At 36.4% G+C, this 21529-nt stretch overlaps 1 protein-coding gene across 3 annotated transcripts in view; it reads right to left on the reverse strand.

The window, feature by feature from the left end:
• Positions 1–727: 727 nt before the first annotated feature.
• Positions 728–21529, reverse strand: part of LOC124168057 (titin-like) — a 269897-nt gene continuing 249095 nt past the window's right edge. For all 3 annotated transcript variants that reach the window (XM_046546159.1, XM_046546161.1, XM_046546160.1), the window contains one exon: positions 728–3001. In XM_046546159.1, coding sequence (XP_046402115.1) covers positions 2718–3001 — 284 coding nt within the window. In that variant the 3' untranslated portion in view covers positions 728–2717. The remainder of the gene's footprint in view (positions 3002–21529) is intronic.

A 21529-nucleotide genomic window follows, 5' to 3' on the forward strand; every position in this document is an offset into this window, starting at 1 on the left:
TGCTTTGGATGATATGCTTCATAAAAATCCTTCGAAGTTTATGAGAGCGAGAACTGCGGGAGTAACAAGCGTGCAGAGTTCATTTTACGCGCAAAAAACAGGCACTAATTTATTTGAGAAAAAATAAGTACTTTTACGGAGCAGAGAATTTTTAAGGATATATTCCTACGTTGAAATAAGCATTTTTTCGATAGATCTACTCAAATTTGGGTGCCCCGGTGTCTTCATTTTTTTAAAGAAGTAAATAGTGTGATAAGCCTTTCCTTCCACTGGTAAACCAAATCTAGAAAAACTCAGGCAGTACAAAGCTTGCTGATTGAAATTTACGCAGCATGGGCTTCAGGGTAAATGGTAAAATTTAGGATACTTTTCAGGATCAAATTTCCGTTATTCCGGTCTATTGCATATGGCAGTAATTTAAAAAGAGGTCTTAAATACAGCAAGTTATGAATTTTCCAGTGTTCTGAGCTCTAGAATAAAGAAGTAGGCCAAACTTAGCTTTCAGATAACCAAAGATCACTTGCTCTCAAATATCCTCAATATTCCATTATTGTGAAGAAGAATCATCAGGACACCAATTTGATCATTTAATTGATTCGCTGCATTAGGCGCGGCATACTGCTAGCTTGACTTGTGTTTAGGGCAGTGGTTGTATGATACTTACCTCAGAGAAAAACAAATAAGGCCATGGGAAAGGAAAATTCTCATGTTCAATAAATAAACACAGTTTTTCGTTTCTTTATATTTTCGCACAAAAAATAACTGGACAAAATACTCTTTGAGTGAAAGTTGAAAATTTGCGATCACTTCCTCTGGAATATGCTTTCGAATAACACCAGCCAGAAAAACTGATCCGGAACCGTACCTTATAGAGAAGTTTTGAATTTGGCACGAGTCAAAAAATTTCGGCCAATTTCAAAAAAATATAAAATTGTTCATCCGAGTTGAATCATTTGTACACTATCCATAGTCAAAGCTCCAATGTTACATCAACATTTTTTTGTGAAATCAAGATATCATCATTGTAAAAAAGTCCATAATAAGAAAGGACAAATAGGATTCTTTTATAATTATACGATATTATATCTCCAAGGCATGCCAAAAAACGCTGTCATGTAACATTATACACACCTCATTCGTATGCATCATTTGACAGCCTTCATAATTGTTTTCATGACTGTCAAGCCGCTATTAAATATGTAATTGTAAAACAGCTAGTACTCCGTATATATTTACTGTTGTTCGGCCAAGATATCATAAAGCCGTCTCAGATGCTATTGTCCACAGTGTATGTTATACAAGCTCTCCAGTAAGATTTAATTGGAGCAGGTAATAAGGACTTAGATATAATCCTTCTAGCCACGAGACCCAAAATGACTTGTGTAGACCTTTTTTTAACGATTTCAGTGTATTATGTCTCAATTAAATTGTGAATGTATAGTGTTACTACAATAAGTGATCGTTCAAATTCAAGTGTGATAGTATAAGGAATATCGTATTCCGCGGACTAAAAGGAATTCATTCAGCATTCAGTTTTCTACCGCACCGTAACCACCTTCTTCATAATGGTCTTCTCCAACTTATAGATTCAACATCAAAAGAGGTATTTTGTACAGGCAGGATTAAATGGATGCTAATTAGCATAACCGATATACAGCTAACGAAGCCATACGTTGTACAAGTATCCTGCAAAATTTATTTCAACAGTCAAAAATTGGAAGTATAAAGGAAAATCACACACAGCAACATTCGAATTGAACAGGATAAAATACTTTGCGCGTGAAAACTCAATCAAAGTGACGAATGTCCGCTCCATATCATTTGAGCGTAAATATAAACGTTTGTAATCAACATTTAGGAAATACCTCACGGTTTTGAACAGAGGTCCGAATATAAATAGTCCAATATCAGGACATCGGCGATTTATTTTCCATCAGTTAAGACGCTATATCCATCGAGTACTTCTAAAGCAATATCAAAACCATGAACTCATTTTTCTTCCACCAACCTAATAACGCAATAGGCGGGAGTGATTGTTTATGATCTCACTGAAGCATTTTTTTTAAGGATCATAGTTATAATAGCTGGTCATTCATTGCTCATTAAGTTTCCATACTGAATAGATTATCTCACTGTCCCAAGCACACGATTTGCTAATAGTTCCCCGTAATTTATTTTCAAAAATACTTACACGAGTGGTAAAGTAAAAATCATTTGAAACTGATGATATAGCGTTATTAGAGTCACATACAATCCCTTGCTCACCTTCCTCATAACTTGACAGAAAAGGTTTGCCGTGGTCGTACTGAAGTAATTTTTTTAAGATTATTTTTATAATTCCAGGTAGCAATTCATTGCTCAATCATAATCCAGGCCCAATAGATAAACCAGTAGTGCCAATCATATTGAAAAAATAAAATTCACCACTGACAAAACAGACACTTTTTGGAAGTACTTTTCAGTTTTAGCAGGACGAAAAGTTATGTTAACAGTCACACGAATCGTTGACGTTTTCCTGTAGTTATTTTTTTCAAATACCCTGCGCGAACGATATAATAACAACACCCTTGGGAAGTACTTTTCAGGTTCACTTCATCATATGATTTTTAGCGCGTTCATCCTCCTCTCCCTCTCCACATACATGGTCATGCATAATAGTCTCTGTTGCGGGCGACGACGTTTCATTCCGAGGTCATCTTCGGGGGACCGTTTCAGGTTCACTTGACCTCCTTCTTGCCGTCCTGTTGCCTCCTCGCCTTGGCCTTCTGCCGCCCCTTGTAGCCCCTGAACCCCGCCTGGATCTTTACCGCCGCCTTTTCCGCCTCCTCCACCCCCACCCGGGGCCCCTCACCGCCTTCGACCACCCCTTGGTTCTCAGTGTCGTCCTCCCGCCTTCGCTTGAGTCTCCGACGCGTCAGAAAACCCCGGACACCCGCTTGGATCTTGGTGGCCGCCTCACCCTCCTTCCCGTTGCTCATCTCCGATTGGCTGTTTGGTGAAGCTGGAAAAAGATCGAAATATTGCCATAAATTAACAAATAATTTAAAACCCCACGTTTTTGTTCAAACAACCCTCTTCAGTCCCATTTTATCACATAATTATAAAAATGAGGTAAAAGGTATATACACTTTCAGGTCTGAAGAGGCTACAAAGAAGAAATAAACCTATAAACTTTTTGAGGTAAAAACCTTGTAGTATTTCATTTCAAGTTAGGAAAAATAAACAAACTTTGCTTTTAGCCACTTAACATTTAATCGTTGACTATTTTCGATACACTATCATTTTCTTGTCTTTCAAAGTCTTGAAAATGATACATTTAATAAAAACTAGTCGAAGATAAAAGGTTATGTGCTTAAAAGCAAAGAGTGTTACTTTTCCTAGCCTAAGAAATAGACCACTCAGCCTCCGCTCAAGGTAATTTTACCTCGAGATATCCGTGTAACAACATTGGGAATAGTAAGGGCATTAATTAGAAAAAATAGAAGGGCCAGAACCTTCAGTTTGTAGCATTGGGAGGGTGAAATCTGCAGGGATGGAGGCGAATGGAAATATGTAAACTTTGTCCTTCACTCCCTTAAAAATATTAAAATCAGTTTTTAAAATTAATTTGAAAACTCACGTTTTTATTCGAACTAACAGGAAGGCAATTCAAAACTTTGTGGGGTTATTAGTCTAATTTCCGTTTTTTCATGGTTCATTATTTCATTAAAAATCACTAAATCATTTATTTATCGAACCCAACCGTTGTTGTCTCTTGTCTTTGTCCAAGGTCCTTAGTTTAGCTTTTACAGACAAAATATTGCTCATGCAAAACAAAAAACGAGAATTATGGTACGCATTCGCTTTGCTCTTGACACTCTGGTGCTCTAAATTCATTATCATATATTTGAGATTTAAGTTGAACTATTACTCATAATATTTAGAGAAAAAGTAATGGGATTTGAGATGTTGAAATTAATACTCATCAAGTAGAACACTTATCTAATTCCCTGCAAATTTCTGCAAAGGAGGACATTGCTTGTTATCGAATACGTCTTAAGTACGTTGATAAAGGCTTCCGCGGAGTGGTTCAGTAGGCGCAGCTTGGCTTCCGGGTCGTCTTCCGCGTCGGTTCACACTCGTACGACAATTTCGTCCGCCCCCCCCCCCCCCCGACATATAAAAACACAATTATTTCTCTTCATAGAAGACGATAAAATATTGAAAAATAATGAATTTAGAAAACATTTCTTTAACAAAATGTTTATTCGATTATGAAAAGTGTTAAAATAGTTAAAAACCCATTACTTAGTACCCTGTTTTTAAAACATTTCCCCCCTAATTTTGGACCCCCCCGAACGAAATTCATGGCTACGCCACTGGTGACCGCCCTTTGCCTCTTTTCCCGTCCACTTTTCTTTCGACGATGGTCTTCATCGGGCCATCGTGCCCTGAGAGATTATTATTTATATCTGGACTCTGATTCAGGGAAGGGCTTGGCCGTGGTTGAGGCAAGTAGACGAAAGTACGTCTGCGCTGGAATGGAAATAGCCCTGGCCATGCACTTATCCCTTTGCCCTTGCAAGCCGCCCGTCCATTGCTCAATTTCCGTTCGACACCCACGAGCGCCTTTTCTTCCTTGGCTGGCCTCCTTTCTCTGCAAAGGCACTGCCAACATTGTTATTTTAGGGGGCACTATCCTCCAGCGACTTCGTTCTTCGTTGGCTTTTTAGCGATAGAAGCCAGCAATAATCTTCTAAATGGTTGCTGGAAACGAACCAAAATATTCCCTCATTGGCGTCATTATGGGGGTAGGTTCGTGACGTGAAAGATTTAAAACCTCGACCTTTCGCATATTTGTTTTTGCAGAAAAAAATGATTTACCTCTATGAACGACACCAATAGATATGAAAATTAGGATACCGGAAAAAATTATGGCTAATTCAATCATTATATTTTTTTTAAGTCCCAATATTCTGCAATTTTAGTCTAAGACAGCGTCATTTCCATGCATTAAACGTGATTTGACATCAATAACTACATTCATTGGATAACATTCAAATATTTGTGAGGATATAGGGCTAATTTATGTTATTTCCTAATTATTAAATAAATAAAAGACACTATACCATTTATTTATCAAAATTAAGCATAAGCAAACGAATAATCTTCCTTATGCTTCATGAAGGTGGCTTTACCAGTTGAAAACATACTTATATTTTTTGCATATTTATGGCAAAGAATGATTATTCATCATGTACAACACTCATCGATTTAAATCAAAATACGGGATAGAGTTATGGCTAAAATATTAATATAATTATATTTCTAAGTAAACACTATTTTCCTGCTATTTGAGCTGACTTTATCGCCCTATGCAGGTAACTAACGTGATTTGACTTTACTTTGATTACCGCATTCACGCTTATATTTCAAAACGTTGAGAGTTGATGAGCCTAAATTCTATTTTTTCACGATTCATAAATTGATTAAAAATCACTAAATCATTTATATACCAAAATAATGAATATTATCTTGCTATCATCACTATTTAACAACGTACATAGCAAAGTATAGCATTGAGATCCGATAGGAAAAAAAAAAGATTTTCAAATTCAATTTTCAAAAAATATGGCGCAGAAAAACTATTTGTTGTAACCATCTTTCGACGCAGTTAAATTGGAAGAGCACAATTATTAATTTTCAAGAAGACGATATTTATTTCGTTCCCCGGACCAATCTCTTTAATAGAAGGTCCAGAATATTTGCGTATTGAAAAGAGATTTTTCCCTAAATTGTGGCTTACCTAGAGGGTTGGAGAAGAAGATAGTTCAATACCTAATTTCCGTTCTTGGATGAGTTTCAGTGCTTTTTCAATGATCATAACAGATAAGTGGCAGTTTATGCCTTACGCTAGACTTGGGTCATGTGATAAGCAAGTAACGCTTCCCTTACTACATGATATCCTTCGCATCACCTCAATGGAATAGTTGCTCGTCATAGGTGCAGATCCAAAACATATCAATGGCAATCAATTTCTGAGATGTTCATTTTTTTAATTAAAATAATTAATTTTATTAAAATAAACCTCCATGCATAGCCACGTGCTAGGAACTTGGGAGACGAATATTTTAAACAAAACAATGTCACATCAACATATTTCTTTCCGGAAGAAAAGTCCAAATGATTATCGATAGTGCCTCTTACACGTACGCGTACGTAGTGGAGCGAATTTGAGGTCATTTTGATCATATATTTGAAGTCAATTAATATATAGAGTTGCTTAAGGCTTAATCGAGTGGAATTATAACATATTGGTCAGTTTACAATTTACATTTTCTGTAAATTTTGAATTTCCTACAAGACATTAATTTCGCCTATGGCATTGTTTAAAAAAGTACCGAGAAATATAAATTTATCACTAATGCTTGAGTGTCAAAGGCTCACTGAGGAGTGCTATACGCAGAAAAGTAATAAATTTAGTATTAAGGGGCCAAAAAGGGGCTAGGTGACCCCTATGCAATGGTTGAAAATACGGCCATCATTCAGCAGCGAAGATCCAACCCCATTGTCCTGATGAATGCTTCATGCAAGAAAAGTTTTCGCACTCCACGTCTCAGAAGGAGTAAGCCACTGCAAGTTATGAAGTGTGGACAGGGATTGCTTAAGCCGTTCGCAATCCTTTGGCTCGAACGTTAACTTTCAAGGCCCTCAGATTTGGCGTGTGGTGCGCTAATTTCTTTATTTAACCATCTGAAGAGGGTAAAAATGCATAAACGGATTTATTTGCGTCAAAATGACTTTGAGGTGGGCATGCCAAAGGCATTTGTTTTCGCTCGTGGGATTGGTGGAAGCAAACACCAGTGAAGGGAACAAAATATATAAAAAGAATACTCGTACTCACTGGCAGTCACAACCCGCGCCCAGCTAAATTTCCTTCCATTTGACGTCATCCTGGTCTTCTTAAAGCAACGTGAAATCGTTTTCATGTCTTTAACGACCGATTTGAAGGCTTGGCGTCGATTTCGAATGACTCGGGGCTACGCTTAGGAATTTTAAAGCAACAGGTCTATTTTCGGGCGGAACTGTTTGTGTGGTTCGAGAAAAATATTTCACTCTTTGCGTAGTCAAACTAAATATATAATATGCTAACGTATCTTTTCGGCGTAGTGCAGATAATAATATTAAAGGTATAAGAATACAACTGCCGCATAAAAAATTAACTTTGAACTTTTCCAGAGAGAAAAAAAAAGATCTAAATTTATTTCTGCCCTTACAAACGATTTCACCTAATTTGTGCATTTTTATTAATGTAATATTTTTTAAATTTGTTTAAGATATACACATTTCGATTTGGGCCTAGCAGAGCACTTACCGTCACTAAATATTATTTTGTTGTTAGGCCGTAAAGAACACTTAATTTTAGCTCTGTTACAAGAGCTATTAAACATGATACAACAATACTTGAAGGCAACCAAAGAACATTGTCTTCCGCCTCCAATATAAAAGTAATTCAGCTGCATAATTACTGTGGCAAGAGTAAAAAAATTGTTTAAGCATTCTTGAAGCATATCATAGATATCAAATTCCTTAATTTTTTTCCCAAGGAAAAAATATTTAAAAATTTTATCTCTGATTAACGTTTAATCCCTTTAAATCATATATGGTGTCACAGGGAGTTCATATTGCATTTTGTTTATTTCGGCTCAACTGCTAATATTCTCATATTTCCGATTGGCATCTAAAGTTAAACTTCTTCCATAATCTTCTATTTCTGGCTCTAGGACGATTTATTTTCTACTGTCTATTGTCTATAGGTCATGATATTGAGTATGTGGGTTACTCAGGGACTCTGCAAGACTCTTAGTAGGATACTCCGTGGTCCGTTCCGGATGTAGTTTGAATACTCGAGTCAATTATCATCAAGGTATAGTTGACTTCCGTGACAGTATAAACAGATACTTCAATTAAAACAATTAACCTCATCGTGAAGATAAATATTGTTTAGGTTTGAATGAATTCACATAGCTGAAAAGACTTTGGGATAAATGCGAAAGTATCGTCTTCTCCAAACTAAATTTTCCTTGCTGGTATGTATGCGATGTAATCACGGGAAAATGTTAATCAAGCAGTGAAATTATTGCTTGAAACAAATAAATCGGCGATCAATGCCACTAGATTGCAAACTGAGGTAGTAAAAAGCACATAGGAAGCTTCGATTCCGTCGCTCATGCCTCACATATTAACTTGTGACCCTGGATCAGAATGGTTGATAGTTCTGTATGAGGCATTAAACCGGATCTAGCCAGTGGATTGTAGTAATTTACAGGACGTATGATTACACTCCCTACAAAGCTGTGGTTGAAAATGACTATCTAGCAGTTGAAATCCAAGGTCGGTATAATAAAGTTTTGTGGAGCATTACGAAGTGAGTTGTTTCGCACTATAACTAGACGTCAATTACTAACAGCAATGCTGGAAGAAACAAATCATCCATTCATGCTTCTAGAAGTTAAACTCAGGTCGTGGAAAACATACAGGAAACTTCAATTCGGTCGATCATGACTCACATTTTAACTTGTGACCTTAGATCCATCATCTCGGTATGGAGGACAGCTCTGTATCAAGCATTAAACTGGATCTAACCGGTGGATTGTAGTAATACGCAGAAGGGATGGTGGCATTCCATATAAAGCTTTACTTGGATAGCAGTTGGAGATGCAAGATTATTTAATTTGCGCCGTATCTTGGAGCGTATAGGACACAGATTGATACGTCCTTCCCACCAGGGGTTCAGTGAAATAATTATTAAGAAAAATGTAAAAATATTGTGAACTTCAATCTAAATGTCCCGTGCAGGTATTTACGCGCTATGATTACGGAAAGAGCTAAAAGTAAATTACTAACATAAATATGTACGTGAACAAAAACATCATCCATTAATGCTTCTAGAAGCTAAACTCAAGTCATGAAAAACATATAGCAAGCTTTACTTCGGTCGATGATGTCTTAAATTTTAACTTGTGACTTTAGATCCATCACCTCATCATAAAAGATTGTTCTTTATCAAACATTAAATCTGATCTAACCAGTGGATTGTAAAAATATATATAGAACGGATGGTGGTCCTTCATACGAAGCTGTACTTGGCAAGCAATCTCCGATGTAAACTTATTTTATTTTCACAGGTTTGTGGATCGGTTAGAATACATAAGGCCTTCCCACCACGGGCCATGGGAATTACTAGGACAAATGCAAATGTATGACAACATAGAGGAAGGAATAATTCTTGGGTGTGTAGTTTTGGGTAATTTATAACAATCAATATGCACGAAAACAATAAGCGAGGAAGAACCAATCAGGGCACTCAAGGATATAAATGAATAAACAAAATACTGACAAGAATTTTGCTCCACATTCTACTCCTGAAAACGATGGCAGTCTAAACCTTTGAAACGTTGGGGAAAATTACCTAATACCACGCCCGGTGAAAAATCTAAAATTCTACAACGTAGAAGAAGCTTCAATTTGGTCAATTATGCCTCTATTTTAAGCTTGAGACCCTAGATCCACTATCTCATCATTGAGGGTAGTTCTGTCTGTACCAAACATTAAATCAGATCTAGCCAGTGGAAAACATCATCCATTAAAGCCTCTAGACGCTGAACTCAGGTCGTGAAAAAACATACAGCAATCTTCACTTCGGTCGATGATGCCTTAAATTTTAACTTGTGACTCTAGATCCATCATCTCATCATGGAGGATAGCTCTGCACCAAACGTTAAACCAGATCTAGCCAGTGGATTGTAGTAATGTACAGAACGGACGGTGGCCCTCCATACAAAGCCGTACTTGGAAAGCAATCGGAGATGTAGGCTAATTTAATTCACGCCGTTTCGTGGAACGGTTAGGACACATATTGATACGGCCTTACCGCCAAGGATTCAGGGGAATTATTAGGATAAATGCGATTGCATAGTGAACTCCACATCAAAATTTCCTTGCGGATACTTATGCGAGATGACTACAGAAAAAAACAGTTGTAAATTACTGATAGTTAAATCTTGACTAAAAAATCATTAGGTCATCAATCATACTTAGAAAACGAAAGGAAAAAAAAGTTCAATAATTAACAAAAAAACAAGTAGGGATCATAAAAAGAATAAAAAATAAAAATTTTAACATTGAAGAATATTAAGATTTACAAACTGATCTCTGCCATGACTACGAATTATTGATACTAAAATGGCCTAAACTACGCTCGTGGGCAACAGAGGAATAATTCTAGGCTGTCTCACCGGGTGTGGTTTTGGGTATTTTATAATGATTAATCACTATAAACGAAAACAGAAATCGAAAAAGAAACAATCAGGGCACTCAGGAATATAAATAAATAATTAAACAAAATATGGACAAGAATTTGGCCCCACATTCTACCCCTGAAAACGAACGCAGACTTAGTATTCGAAACGTTGTGAAAAATACAAAACCATACTCGTTGGAAAATCTAAAATTCTACAGCAAAGAAGAAGCTTCAATTTGGTCGATGATCCCTCTAGTTTATCTTTAGCTCGTATCCCTGAAACCATCTCCTCACCATGGAGGATGCAGATTGCGACCCTAGATCATCAACTCTGAATCAAATATTAAACAGGATCCAACCGGACCTCACTTACAACTGCCACAATGAGGTGCAACATCTGCGGGTCGAAAGCTTCTCAGACGAATTATTTAAATAATATGGAATATTTATAGCCAAATGAGACTTAATATTCCGTTTGAATAATTTTGTAACATTAAAAAAATTATTTATGACGATTGAAAATAATTAAGCTCCAAAGAACGTGAAATATCTAGCAGTGTCACAGAATCTCTGAGCCTCCGCGTCGCGAAGCCGGGAAGTGAAGTACGATCGAAAAATTGCGTTCATTTTCGTAGCCGCAAATTGTTTTCAAATATTTTTGTTTTATACTCTTAAACTTTCCCTAGTAAATACTTTGATAAAAAAATTGGGGAACTTGTATTTCTCAAATTAAAGATATTCTCTACTTTATGCCAGATTTTGCCAGAAAATAGGGTCCACCATTTTTCGAGATTATACCACACCAATATTAGCCCAAATATTAAAAAATAGATGGATAATGTAGATAAAGTACCGCGTTATCGGAATATAATGCTTTAATTTCATAAAAATCCTTCCAAAACTCTACAAGCAGCAACGCTTAAGTTTTTCGAATGAATACGAGATCGCGCTAGATATTGGAAATTTGATCATGTTTGGTCCTTTGCATCTTAGCAACGGATGGGATATATGAAAAATGACTTATTGTTTCATGATCATCAGTTATTTGTGAGCATATACACCAAGTCTCAAGTCTCTACCTACAATAAAGCAATTTTGGACTTTTTTCCTGCTTTTTCCGATTCCGGATCACTGTGCGGTGAATTGTAGCGCGAGGGTAATCCAGAAAATATTCGCAGTTTGTGCGTAGCGCGAGAAGAAGCGGGGGTAACGCCGTCAAATTGACATCGGCGCTCGTAGTAGATCATTATGCTTCTAAGTATGATAGGCGAAATATTGTACATTCACACGCAGTCCACTTATAGCCTAAATACATGAGTGCAATAATAGAAAATCCGACCAAGTGTGAAGGGCGTGATGTTACACGATTTCTTTGGGCAATGCTCGGTCTCACACCGCTAGAAGAACAATTTAACTTTTGGAAAAGTTTAACTGAGACATTATTGACCATCCCCGTATAGCTTGGACTTCGGTACAAGTGATTTCTACTGTTTCCGTACATAAAGCGGTGTCTTGCCTCTCGGCGGTTCAATAATGACGTAGAGCTTCAAAACAACGTGACAGGCTGGCTCCATTCACTGGCGGCAGATTCTTTTGAAAAGGGGATTGAAATAACTGCTAAAAGATACAAGAGCTTGAATAGATATGGCGATCTAGTGGAAAAATAAAGTGAAGATTACTTTTAAGATGTGTGCACTAAAATTGTTCTAACTTCATTGGTTATATTTTTATTTCAAAACGGCTGAAGAATCACTTGAAATTAAATTACTACCCTCATTAGTTAAGTCTCATCTCATCTTATTATTAAGTCCTCCTTATTACTTGAAATTATTAAAGTTCAAGAACTTGTTACTGTCGTTGTTATGCAATGTCAAGGAGATAATATTTGTTTACTTAATCTTGCTTATAATAATAAAAATGGAATGTTAGCATTCTGGACTCTGAATCAATCGGTTGATACTATAAATCCCTCTGTCGGGTAGGTAGAGTGGATTTTACAACGGCTGTTACTTTCTAGATACCTCTAGTTACCTCGTAATATACAGAAAGGATGGTGGAGGCAAAGCTGTACTTGGGAAGCAATTGGAAATTTGCAACGTTTCGTGGAACGGCTAGGACACAGATTGATACGGCCTTCCCGCAAGGGGTTCACGAGAATTAATAATACTTGAGCGTCGTGCACGCTGAATGATAGCGCCCCTGGCACATATCCGCTTGCTGAAGAGAGGTATGTATAAAAACACCACAGGATCCCTTGTGAGGGCCAGAAGCATCTCTTTGCCGCGACAATGAAAGATTCCCCCCAACCGTCTTGCCAAACGCGAGAAGCAAAAGAGGATTGCGAACAGGGGCGTTTGCCAAGATTGATGTAGTGCCAAGGGTATTGTCTTGCACCCATCCTTTCAAAAGGGGAAGGACGTGTTGTCTTCTGCTTTAACAACAAGTGAAGGATGGAAAGGAAGAAGAGCTGACTTCCCACTAACTTAAACAAAGCGGCCCGCGGTCAGCGGACCACCCACCTCAGGTCAATAACCTTATCTTGCACTCAAATGCTTTCTAGAAAATGGGAGTGTCAACAATCAAAGTAAAACTTGGTAAAAGCAATTGGAAAGAACATTTGCACGTACGTCGGTTATTCCGCTTTAATTTTAGTGGATTTATTTAGAAAATCATTGCATGTTCATACAAAGATCATATTCATCAGAATCATCATCTCTCATCATTTAAATTAAACAGTTCCTTAGCCATAAGTATTAGATAACATAATAATTTGGTTGTTGACCTCAAGTCATTGAAAAAACATAACATATTTAAACGCCATCTCAAGCATTCTTTTGACCGTCAGCTGTATAATGTTTATCTTTGTTTATATTTCCATTTTCACTATTATGTTATTATATTTTTATACTGAGTATTTTTATGTCCAACTACATCCTAAGCATAATTTTAACACGTTCAATATTTATTCTGCAAATCGTTGGGCACTTAGCATTAAATAAAAATTGTAAAAGCTTCACAGTAAATTAATTTCCTGTTTACCATTTTCATAAGAAGAATGCTAGATAACTTAAGTTTATAAGCTGGTAGTTTAATGGTTGTTTTATGCGCAGGACTTCCAAATTGGCAAGTTTTAACAAAAATTTTGTCATTTTAATGGTTACTAAAGCCATATTTAGTCAAATACGGAATCTTACTCTCCTGAATGGAAAGAACGAATGAATCTGATTGCCATAGAAAGAGTGAGTTCTTATTCTTCGTGTTACTTGGTGTCTTTGTAGACCATAGTGATACAATACACGGTATTAAATATCAACTATTGTAGATATTAAACTGCACCAGGTAATGACAGATTACTATTATTTTTAATAGGACATATAGTATAAATCAAGAGGATGTCTCCAAAATTGCAAGAAGTAATCAATACAAGTCCCCTTAAATAGACTGCTATCGGTCAAAAGTCAGATAAGGTGGCATTAATAATCCCGTATCAACACTTTTTGGAGTTTTAGAGCTTTTGGAGAATTAAATATAAATGCGTCCCTTTCTACAGCTTTTAATACGGAGCTGCCAGGGTGACTGAGATCACTAATTTCCACGGTACTACAAATGAAGTTTTATTATTTTGTTTCTTGGTTAAGGTATTCGCGGGTAGTTACAGCAATATTTGCTGCTTTCGGATGCACTCTGCCTACTGATTACTGACGTTTTAAGGCCATTTCAGGTGCATTTAACTGAAGGAATTATGTCAGGCTACAGCCGAATCAGTACACAGAGTGCACCCGAAAACATCAAGCCACATTTAATTTTCTGTCTTAATGGTGAAATCTTTCGTCAAAGCAAAATATGAAGAAATAATTATTATTGATACCATCACTATTACTGAGGAGCGTTACAGTCTCCTTAAGAGTGTTTTGAGATGTAGGTAGAAATCTTGGATGCCGATGGAGGGGTCCCGGGTTCAAATCCCGACTAAAGCCTACAAGCACCTCCTACAAAGTCCTTGAAGTGCGAATTGGCCCAAGGAAAGAAACTGCCAACCCTCCGCCCTGAATACGCGAAATTCACACACTTATAGCCTAGTCCGGCGGGAGTGATTATAATTAGTAAAGATCCCAGTTTCTAAACATAAGTATTGCTTTTACTCTCAGTGAAATGAAATAAAAATTAATTTCCAAAATAAATCTCAGCCGCCTGGCTTGCACTTACAAAGAAAAAACTTGTACTATCACTATCTTGCGCTTGCACTATCAAAGAAAAAACTGTGGAAAAAAACGAATTTTCTCCACACTGACTTTTATTGCTAAAACATTGTAGCTCAAAACTGAATGGACCAAACAAAAAATAGTAAAATAATTAATTTAGTGTGAAATATCACCTTGACAACGAGCATTGATCTGAAATTGTTCGATCGATACTTCACGAGATATCGATCACTACAGCCATCAACCGAAAAAGTAATGCATTTCTTTTTCCCCAACCTTTTACAATGCGAATATTTAAATGAACAAAAATTTCATACCGTAATTTGAACAATAGAAATCTACCGTCAGTCTATGAGAATGCATGAAAATGCAATTAAAATTTATTTTAGGGCTTCTATTCCTTGATGCACGTTGAAGTGGAGCCTCCAAAGATAAAGTACTGCAGTAATTGGGAACATTGGTTGATGTCGCGTGACGTGCACTTTAAGATGTACGTTCCATTTAGTGGTTACGACATTTGTGAATGCATGCCCGGTGTGAATCAACAGGATCCAACCTATGTGAAAAAGGAAGAGCTCATTTTGAGTCACGGGTGTAAATTGGCTCAGATGGAGACCTCAAAGAGGACGAACATCAGAATAGAAAAGCATACTTGCAAAATGAAAGGAAGCATCTGGCTTGACCTAATAAGTGCACTACCTAAGGTAATGAGTAATTCCTGGAACATATGTGTGTGTGTGTTAATTATCTTGAAAAGCGACTCCTTAAAAACTCAAGTCATATGGCGGTATGATGACGGCGGCAAAAATGCCCAAATTTTACAGCCCAAAATCCTTTCAAAAATATTTTGCATGCATCCAGACTTGAATTAAGCATTAACCAAATATTCAAAGAATTCAGATATAAGACGCGCTTTAGCTATATATATATATTATCTTATACATGTTAAACCATCTTTTCTCCGTGAACGAAGTATTCCTAAATCTAAAATCCTACACAATAGATGCATCGCTCCTACGACAATAACGTTTATGATTTATATATTCTAGCATATTGAATTGCATTGTATCCACTGCGTGGATAGCAGAATCTGTTATAGGAATGTTAATTGTAGCATATAGACCTAAATCCGAAGGGCCAAGGTTTAAACATTTTTCATGGCCTTCATAGGAAATATAATTGCTTATTTTTTCATATGGTGACTGAGAATTTCGGGATTATTAACTCGCTTTTTATATATAGACACGAGCTAAAGTAACTGCTGAAGTAATTGGCGAAAATTCTAACAATATATACTTGGATACATAGTTACAGTAGCCTCTTTCACCATGGCTTAAGACCTTGAAAAACTCAAATATAGCGCTTTGTAAAATATAGTTAAATATTTATGACATTTTTTGGCGATTTAAGAGCATATTTTCACGTGGAATACGGAGTAGGATGGCTCAGAGGTGAAATAAATTATTACAATAAATTATTTATGGAGGTATATTTGGCAATAACTTAGAACAACTATTGGCATACGTAGAGGGAAAAACTTATTGTATATTCAAGACTATTTTTGATTTTAAATGGTGATAGCATAGCCAACATTCAGGAAAACGACAGGAAAGGTGGGCTATTATTAACAAATAGAAAAAAATGATAGAAGCGTTGAAGAATAAACACCTAGGCTCCAGTTTCCCATTTTATAAAATAGCGTCATAGGCACTGCTCCAAAAATTATCGTAAGTTATATCGGGCTGTTGAAAGCGCAGGATGCTATTTCATCCCAATATTTTGAGTGAGGATGAGGTGACAGTATAAATTAAGAATCGGATATGGGGTAACACTAAATTTACACGCGTGGATTTCTCTTTGATGAAGGAAATATAAAATTGGATACATGCCGGTAGAGATTATAAGGTTGTGGTAAATTACGTATTTATGAGACTTCTTCATAAAGCCTGTGACATTTATTTGACGCTCTTTCATTAAAATTAGATTATCATTAATGGTTACTGCCACTATTCCTCTCCCAGCTCATGCGTTTCCTATGTAGCAGAAGATGAGTTAATGTCAATCTCTGGCTCATAAACAATCCAGTTACAGAATGTAGTTACAGCTTGTTTCATTTCAATTTTTCACGTAGTAGGGATATGGTAAGTTATGTAGACCAAGAATGAAATTCCCCATTAAAAAATCAGCCGAGATTCTAACTCATATCTGCCGATTAGCCGGTCAGGTGTACAACCAGTTACACCATCAAGTCATCTAATTTCAAGGCGAATCTCAGACTAGTTTCACCGAACTGGGAGACACTCACATCGTAATTAGGTGACACTCACTTCTTATTTTGTACCTCTGAAATCACGAAGCGTAATCACAAAGTCACTTGTTTTATGCAGTGCTCTGTATTTTGGTAAGCCAAATTAGTAGCTCAAAAAGAAGAGGAGATGAAAATATTTCTAATTCGCCACACTCGCTTCTTTTCTACCTCTCCAATCTGGAATGGACACCCTTCGGACACTTCTGTTTTGAAAATAGTAGCGAGGTATCATTTAGGAGCTACTGCTAACCTCCAAAATATAGACACTAAAATACTCTAAAATTAAAGCCTGGATATTACATAATCTAATCAAAATTAAGCCTAGAACTACTACTACTACTACTACAAGAGCAGATGTAAGCTTCATTTACTATCCCGCTCATCGTGCAACTTCTTTCCAGAATTCATTCCAGGTTGTAGGATCCAATCTCTGGAATAATCTTCGAGATGAAGTAAAAAATATTGTGTTTTTGAAATCGTTTAAGGCAAAAGTTTATAGTTCATTGCTTACTGCCTCGTTATAACTTATTGTTAACATGAAGAAAATGTACACTTTTATACGTTCAATGGTGTCAGGCTCAACTTTGTGGAAGTTGAAGTTTACAAATGAAAAAACGACTTCGTTTTCTTCCACTAATTGTACTGTTGTACTTCCACTGTTGTACACTTTTATATTTCTTTGATTGTTTGTTCTTATCACCATGTAACTCAAAGTTGTTCCTATAACTTCTTCCTCATTGGACCTGCTCTCTGTGATTTATCGCTGGGTAATTAATGAGCTACAATTTTACTTTGTTACGACGGTGGAACTAAATATAATTTTTGGAACATTTTAAATGATATTTTTTCTTTTTTTGAACTGTGTATAATGGAATTCTTTTGCAAAAAAAAAAGAAAAGTTTTTGCAGAAAAGTTTCTCGGGTTTTCCACCGGTTGATGTCGTCCATGTCTCCCGACGCTTCGATCCGCGACTTGCTGATCATCCTCCGGAAGATCCCATGAGGATGGATTTGGAATTCTTTTGTTATACTGTCCTTTTGGTTTATTGCTCAAAACGAGTAGGTAAGTGACTTGATTTCATGATTCTACTCATATTTATCTATGTTTATATTTACTCTATGATGTTTGTGCAGTGAATTGTTTTTGTCCTATGAGGACAGTAAGAGAGCAATAAATACCTTTCTAATTTCTCTAAAGGCACAGTAAACTTCCCTTTGATGGAGGTTTTTGTATCTCGAAGTTATCTTCAGCGCTTTAGGCACAACTCCCGCCAGGAATTATTGGTTCTCTGAGGCGTCAATTCATTATTTATGCGGAACTTTTTCGAGCAGGGGTGGGCGGTTCTGGAAAATTCCAGGAGCGGGTAGACACGTGTCGTCGTCGCTTCTTTCTCCGCGAGGAGTTAGGGAGGCTTCAGCCATTAGCCATGTATAAATATCCCCGCACGCAAGCTTATTAGGAAATAACATCACCAGTCCCTTTTTTCGAACCGATGTCAATACAAGGGACCCCGCACGGTAAATCTGAGGAAAAACTACTTCATTACCCTGCCAACCACCAAGTCTAGTGCTGTTATGGAAGGGTATATACCCTCTCGGGAATATACCCCGAGAATAGGGTGGTTTCCTATTATTTTTTTATTGCCTAAATCGAAAGATTATTACTCCTGGAGTACGTATTTCACGCTTTTAGATTTTTAAATGACGATATATATTTTTCGCGATTAAATGAAAAGTGAAAAATTTCAAGCGCGCGAAAACGCGACGTGTAGAAACTAGGTCCCTGTGACGTCACGTGGAGTGGAATCGCATGGGCGCCAATCTGGCCTTTTTCAAATGAGGATAAAATTTGACCCTTGCCATTCGTCTACACCGGTATTTCAAAAACCAAATAATTAGTGTATTATGAATACACTAATGGTGGGTAACGAATCGCAATCAATGCCTTTCGTTTTCTTTGATAAAGGAAACTACCCTATTGCGAGGTCAAGATGAGTTCCATTTGGCCGCAGTTTTTATTAATTCCATAAGTTATCTATCAATTATATCTAACAATTTCAAAATTTAGAATTGGTGCACACATGTCAAAAGCTAACGTTGCAGGTACTTAAATCACCCTAGTTCAGATATTTATAGAAAGATACTGCTAGATGTCTCAAAAGACCACAGATGAAATATATTACTCATTATATTATATGTATTATATATATATTATACTCATATATTATATAATATATCAAAGTATAGACCGAAACGGAACAATTTCATCGCAATTTACTGATTGACCAACGAATTAAAATTCTGCTCTCCACAAATTTATTTATTTTTTAATTACTTGATCACATAGATAATTTCTGCTATTTGATAGTGAAACAGTAACAGTTACCCCATAATAAGGGATATAAGAAAAAAGGATTGCCATTATCTGAAAGAGTGAGGAGAAACTTTAGTACCTGCAGGAACCACGTGATTAGAGAGAGTATGAGGATGGACAAGTGGAGAAATGAATGGGAACAAGTGGATCTGCAATGAACTCGGAAATTAACTGAGAAATATAATTCAGGAGAATCAATATTCAAATTGAGTTTGTGCTAAATTAATTTCAAATCATATTTTGCTCTTTGATTGGATATATTGGGGATAATATGTGAAGATAGGGAGGAATCAGTCGGCATGTTAAGGAAATGGGAAAATCTGTACTTTTTCAATCCTCGCAAAGAAACTAAGTAGACTTTAAGGGTCAATTGTAGTTGGGGCATAGATGGACTTAATGGGAGAGCAACATGGAATAACAGGCAGAATCAATTGTGATTTTTCAGTTTTGGGAGCTAAAATTGAATTATATTGGCAGTAAAATATAAAAAATATTGCTGTACTTAGCAAACATCTAATCAAAACTACATTAAATCAACTATACAGAAGTATAATACACTTTTTTCTTACGCTTTATGTACTCTTAATACTGGAAATACTTATATTTTTTTAGCCGAAAAATGTAGGATTACGGTTCCGCCCGCGAGACGTTTGCTCCATTTTGAGAAAACTGTTCCATATTCCAGGAATCCAGTTTCCTCGGCTATTGTAGGTCAATAGAATGTGGACATCCAAAATATTAATTGATTGATGTTGCACAACAGAGCCGATCGTGCATGAATTCCCACAAGCTATCAGAGAGAAACACCAGAGGAGCTTCCAGGCGTTCTCTCTGAAGTAAAAACATCGCAAGGGAAAACAAGCCGCGGGAATGAGAAAATGGGATATGGGAGAAATTGGGTTGATAGGTCAAAAATGAGCCGAAACCAAATATAAAGCATGTAGACTTCATAAAATAGGACAAAGGGAAAACAGGCATGAATAGAGTGTATAATTCTTTGGTCTCTTTAACGACGGCCAGCATATTTTAATGTTATCATTATAATATATTTAAAATTGATCTTTGAAACTCCGCTATTCGAAATTAGATCAACGCTTAACCATGGTGTAACCTAAATCAATTTAATTTTCAATAATTGCCCAAATTTCACCCAATACTGCAGGATAAAACTCGGGGAATAACATACACGCAAGAAATTATGCTAAAAATTAAACCGGGGTAAATTCTGAGAAGATTTCACGTAATTAATACGCCGGGAAAGATTTATTTTATACTTTACATAGATGTAGTTAAATATAATAATGAGCCAAATAATCCTAGTAACAAAGAGTACGAGGATACAGAATAGAGTCACATTATTCTGAATTTTAAATGCACGTTTTTAAATACTGCAGGGAAGTTTACTCTTTGATAGGGAGATAGTTAAGAGATAAACAGTAGCCATTACTATAATTTTAAATTGCTGTAATTTCTATCTAATGGAAGAGAAGGTATCATGTAATCTGACAGTCATTCATGTGTATCAAAACAAATGAAATACGTATGTATACATTTCCCCTGAAATTCTGCATTAATCAGCTAATTACAGAAGGATACATCATGACTGAAGAAGGATATAATAATATATCATTTTTACTCTTATGATAACCAATAATGAAAAATAATTGTTAACCTCTAGAAGGGAAATATCACAAGTCAGAAAAAAACACTACTGACCCCGATGACCTACGGCTATAACATCCAGTATAGTCGAGATTAGTCCAAAAGATGGCCATTATCCCGTTCCACAATATCCTGTCGTAGGTGTGTCGGATGTGATAGATCTATTTACAACTGGAAATTTAGACATAGAATTAAGGAACACCTTGTCAGAACTTACATTTGGAGCATGCTCCTATATTGAGGTGAGGCATGGACAGTGACAGCAGCGCAGAAATCAACGGTGGATGTCATGAAATGTGGTGCCAAAGAAGAATAATATGGACCAAATTAATAGACCGAATTAGCAATGAGGAATACTAAACAAAAGTAGGAAAGCAGAGAAGAAATGACTTGAAGCTCTTATGACGTCACCAACTCCTGAAAAGTGGATGGCTACCTTCGCGTTTTTTAATTTTAAATTTATTAGAGATTGGCTGAGGGAGGAACAATATTTTTTCGCCGTAATTTATCCTTCCCGTTCTACCTTTCTCTTTTGAGAGATTTCAATTTCGAACCAAAGTTTCGTCAGTAACTATTTAGTTACCGGGTGGTATTTTGAATAAATTCACCATCAATAACCGTGAAATCAGACTTTGATGCGCAGGGCTATTTTTCGAAATCTCTTTTTCAGTATTTTCAGTGGTAGCAAACAATAAAGTGAGG

This window comes from Ischnura elegans, chromosome 11 (assembly GCF_921293095.1).
Source record: "Ischnura elegans chromosome 11, ioIscEleg1.1, whole genome shotgun sequence".
NCBI lineage: Eukaryota > Metazoa > Arthropoda > Insecta > Odonata > Coenagrionidae > Ischnura > Ischnura elegans.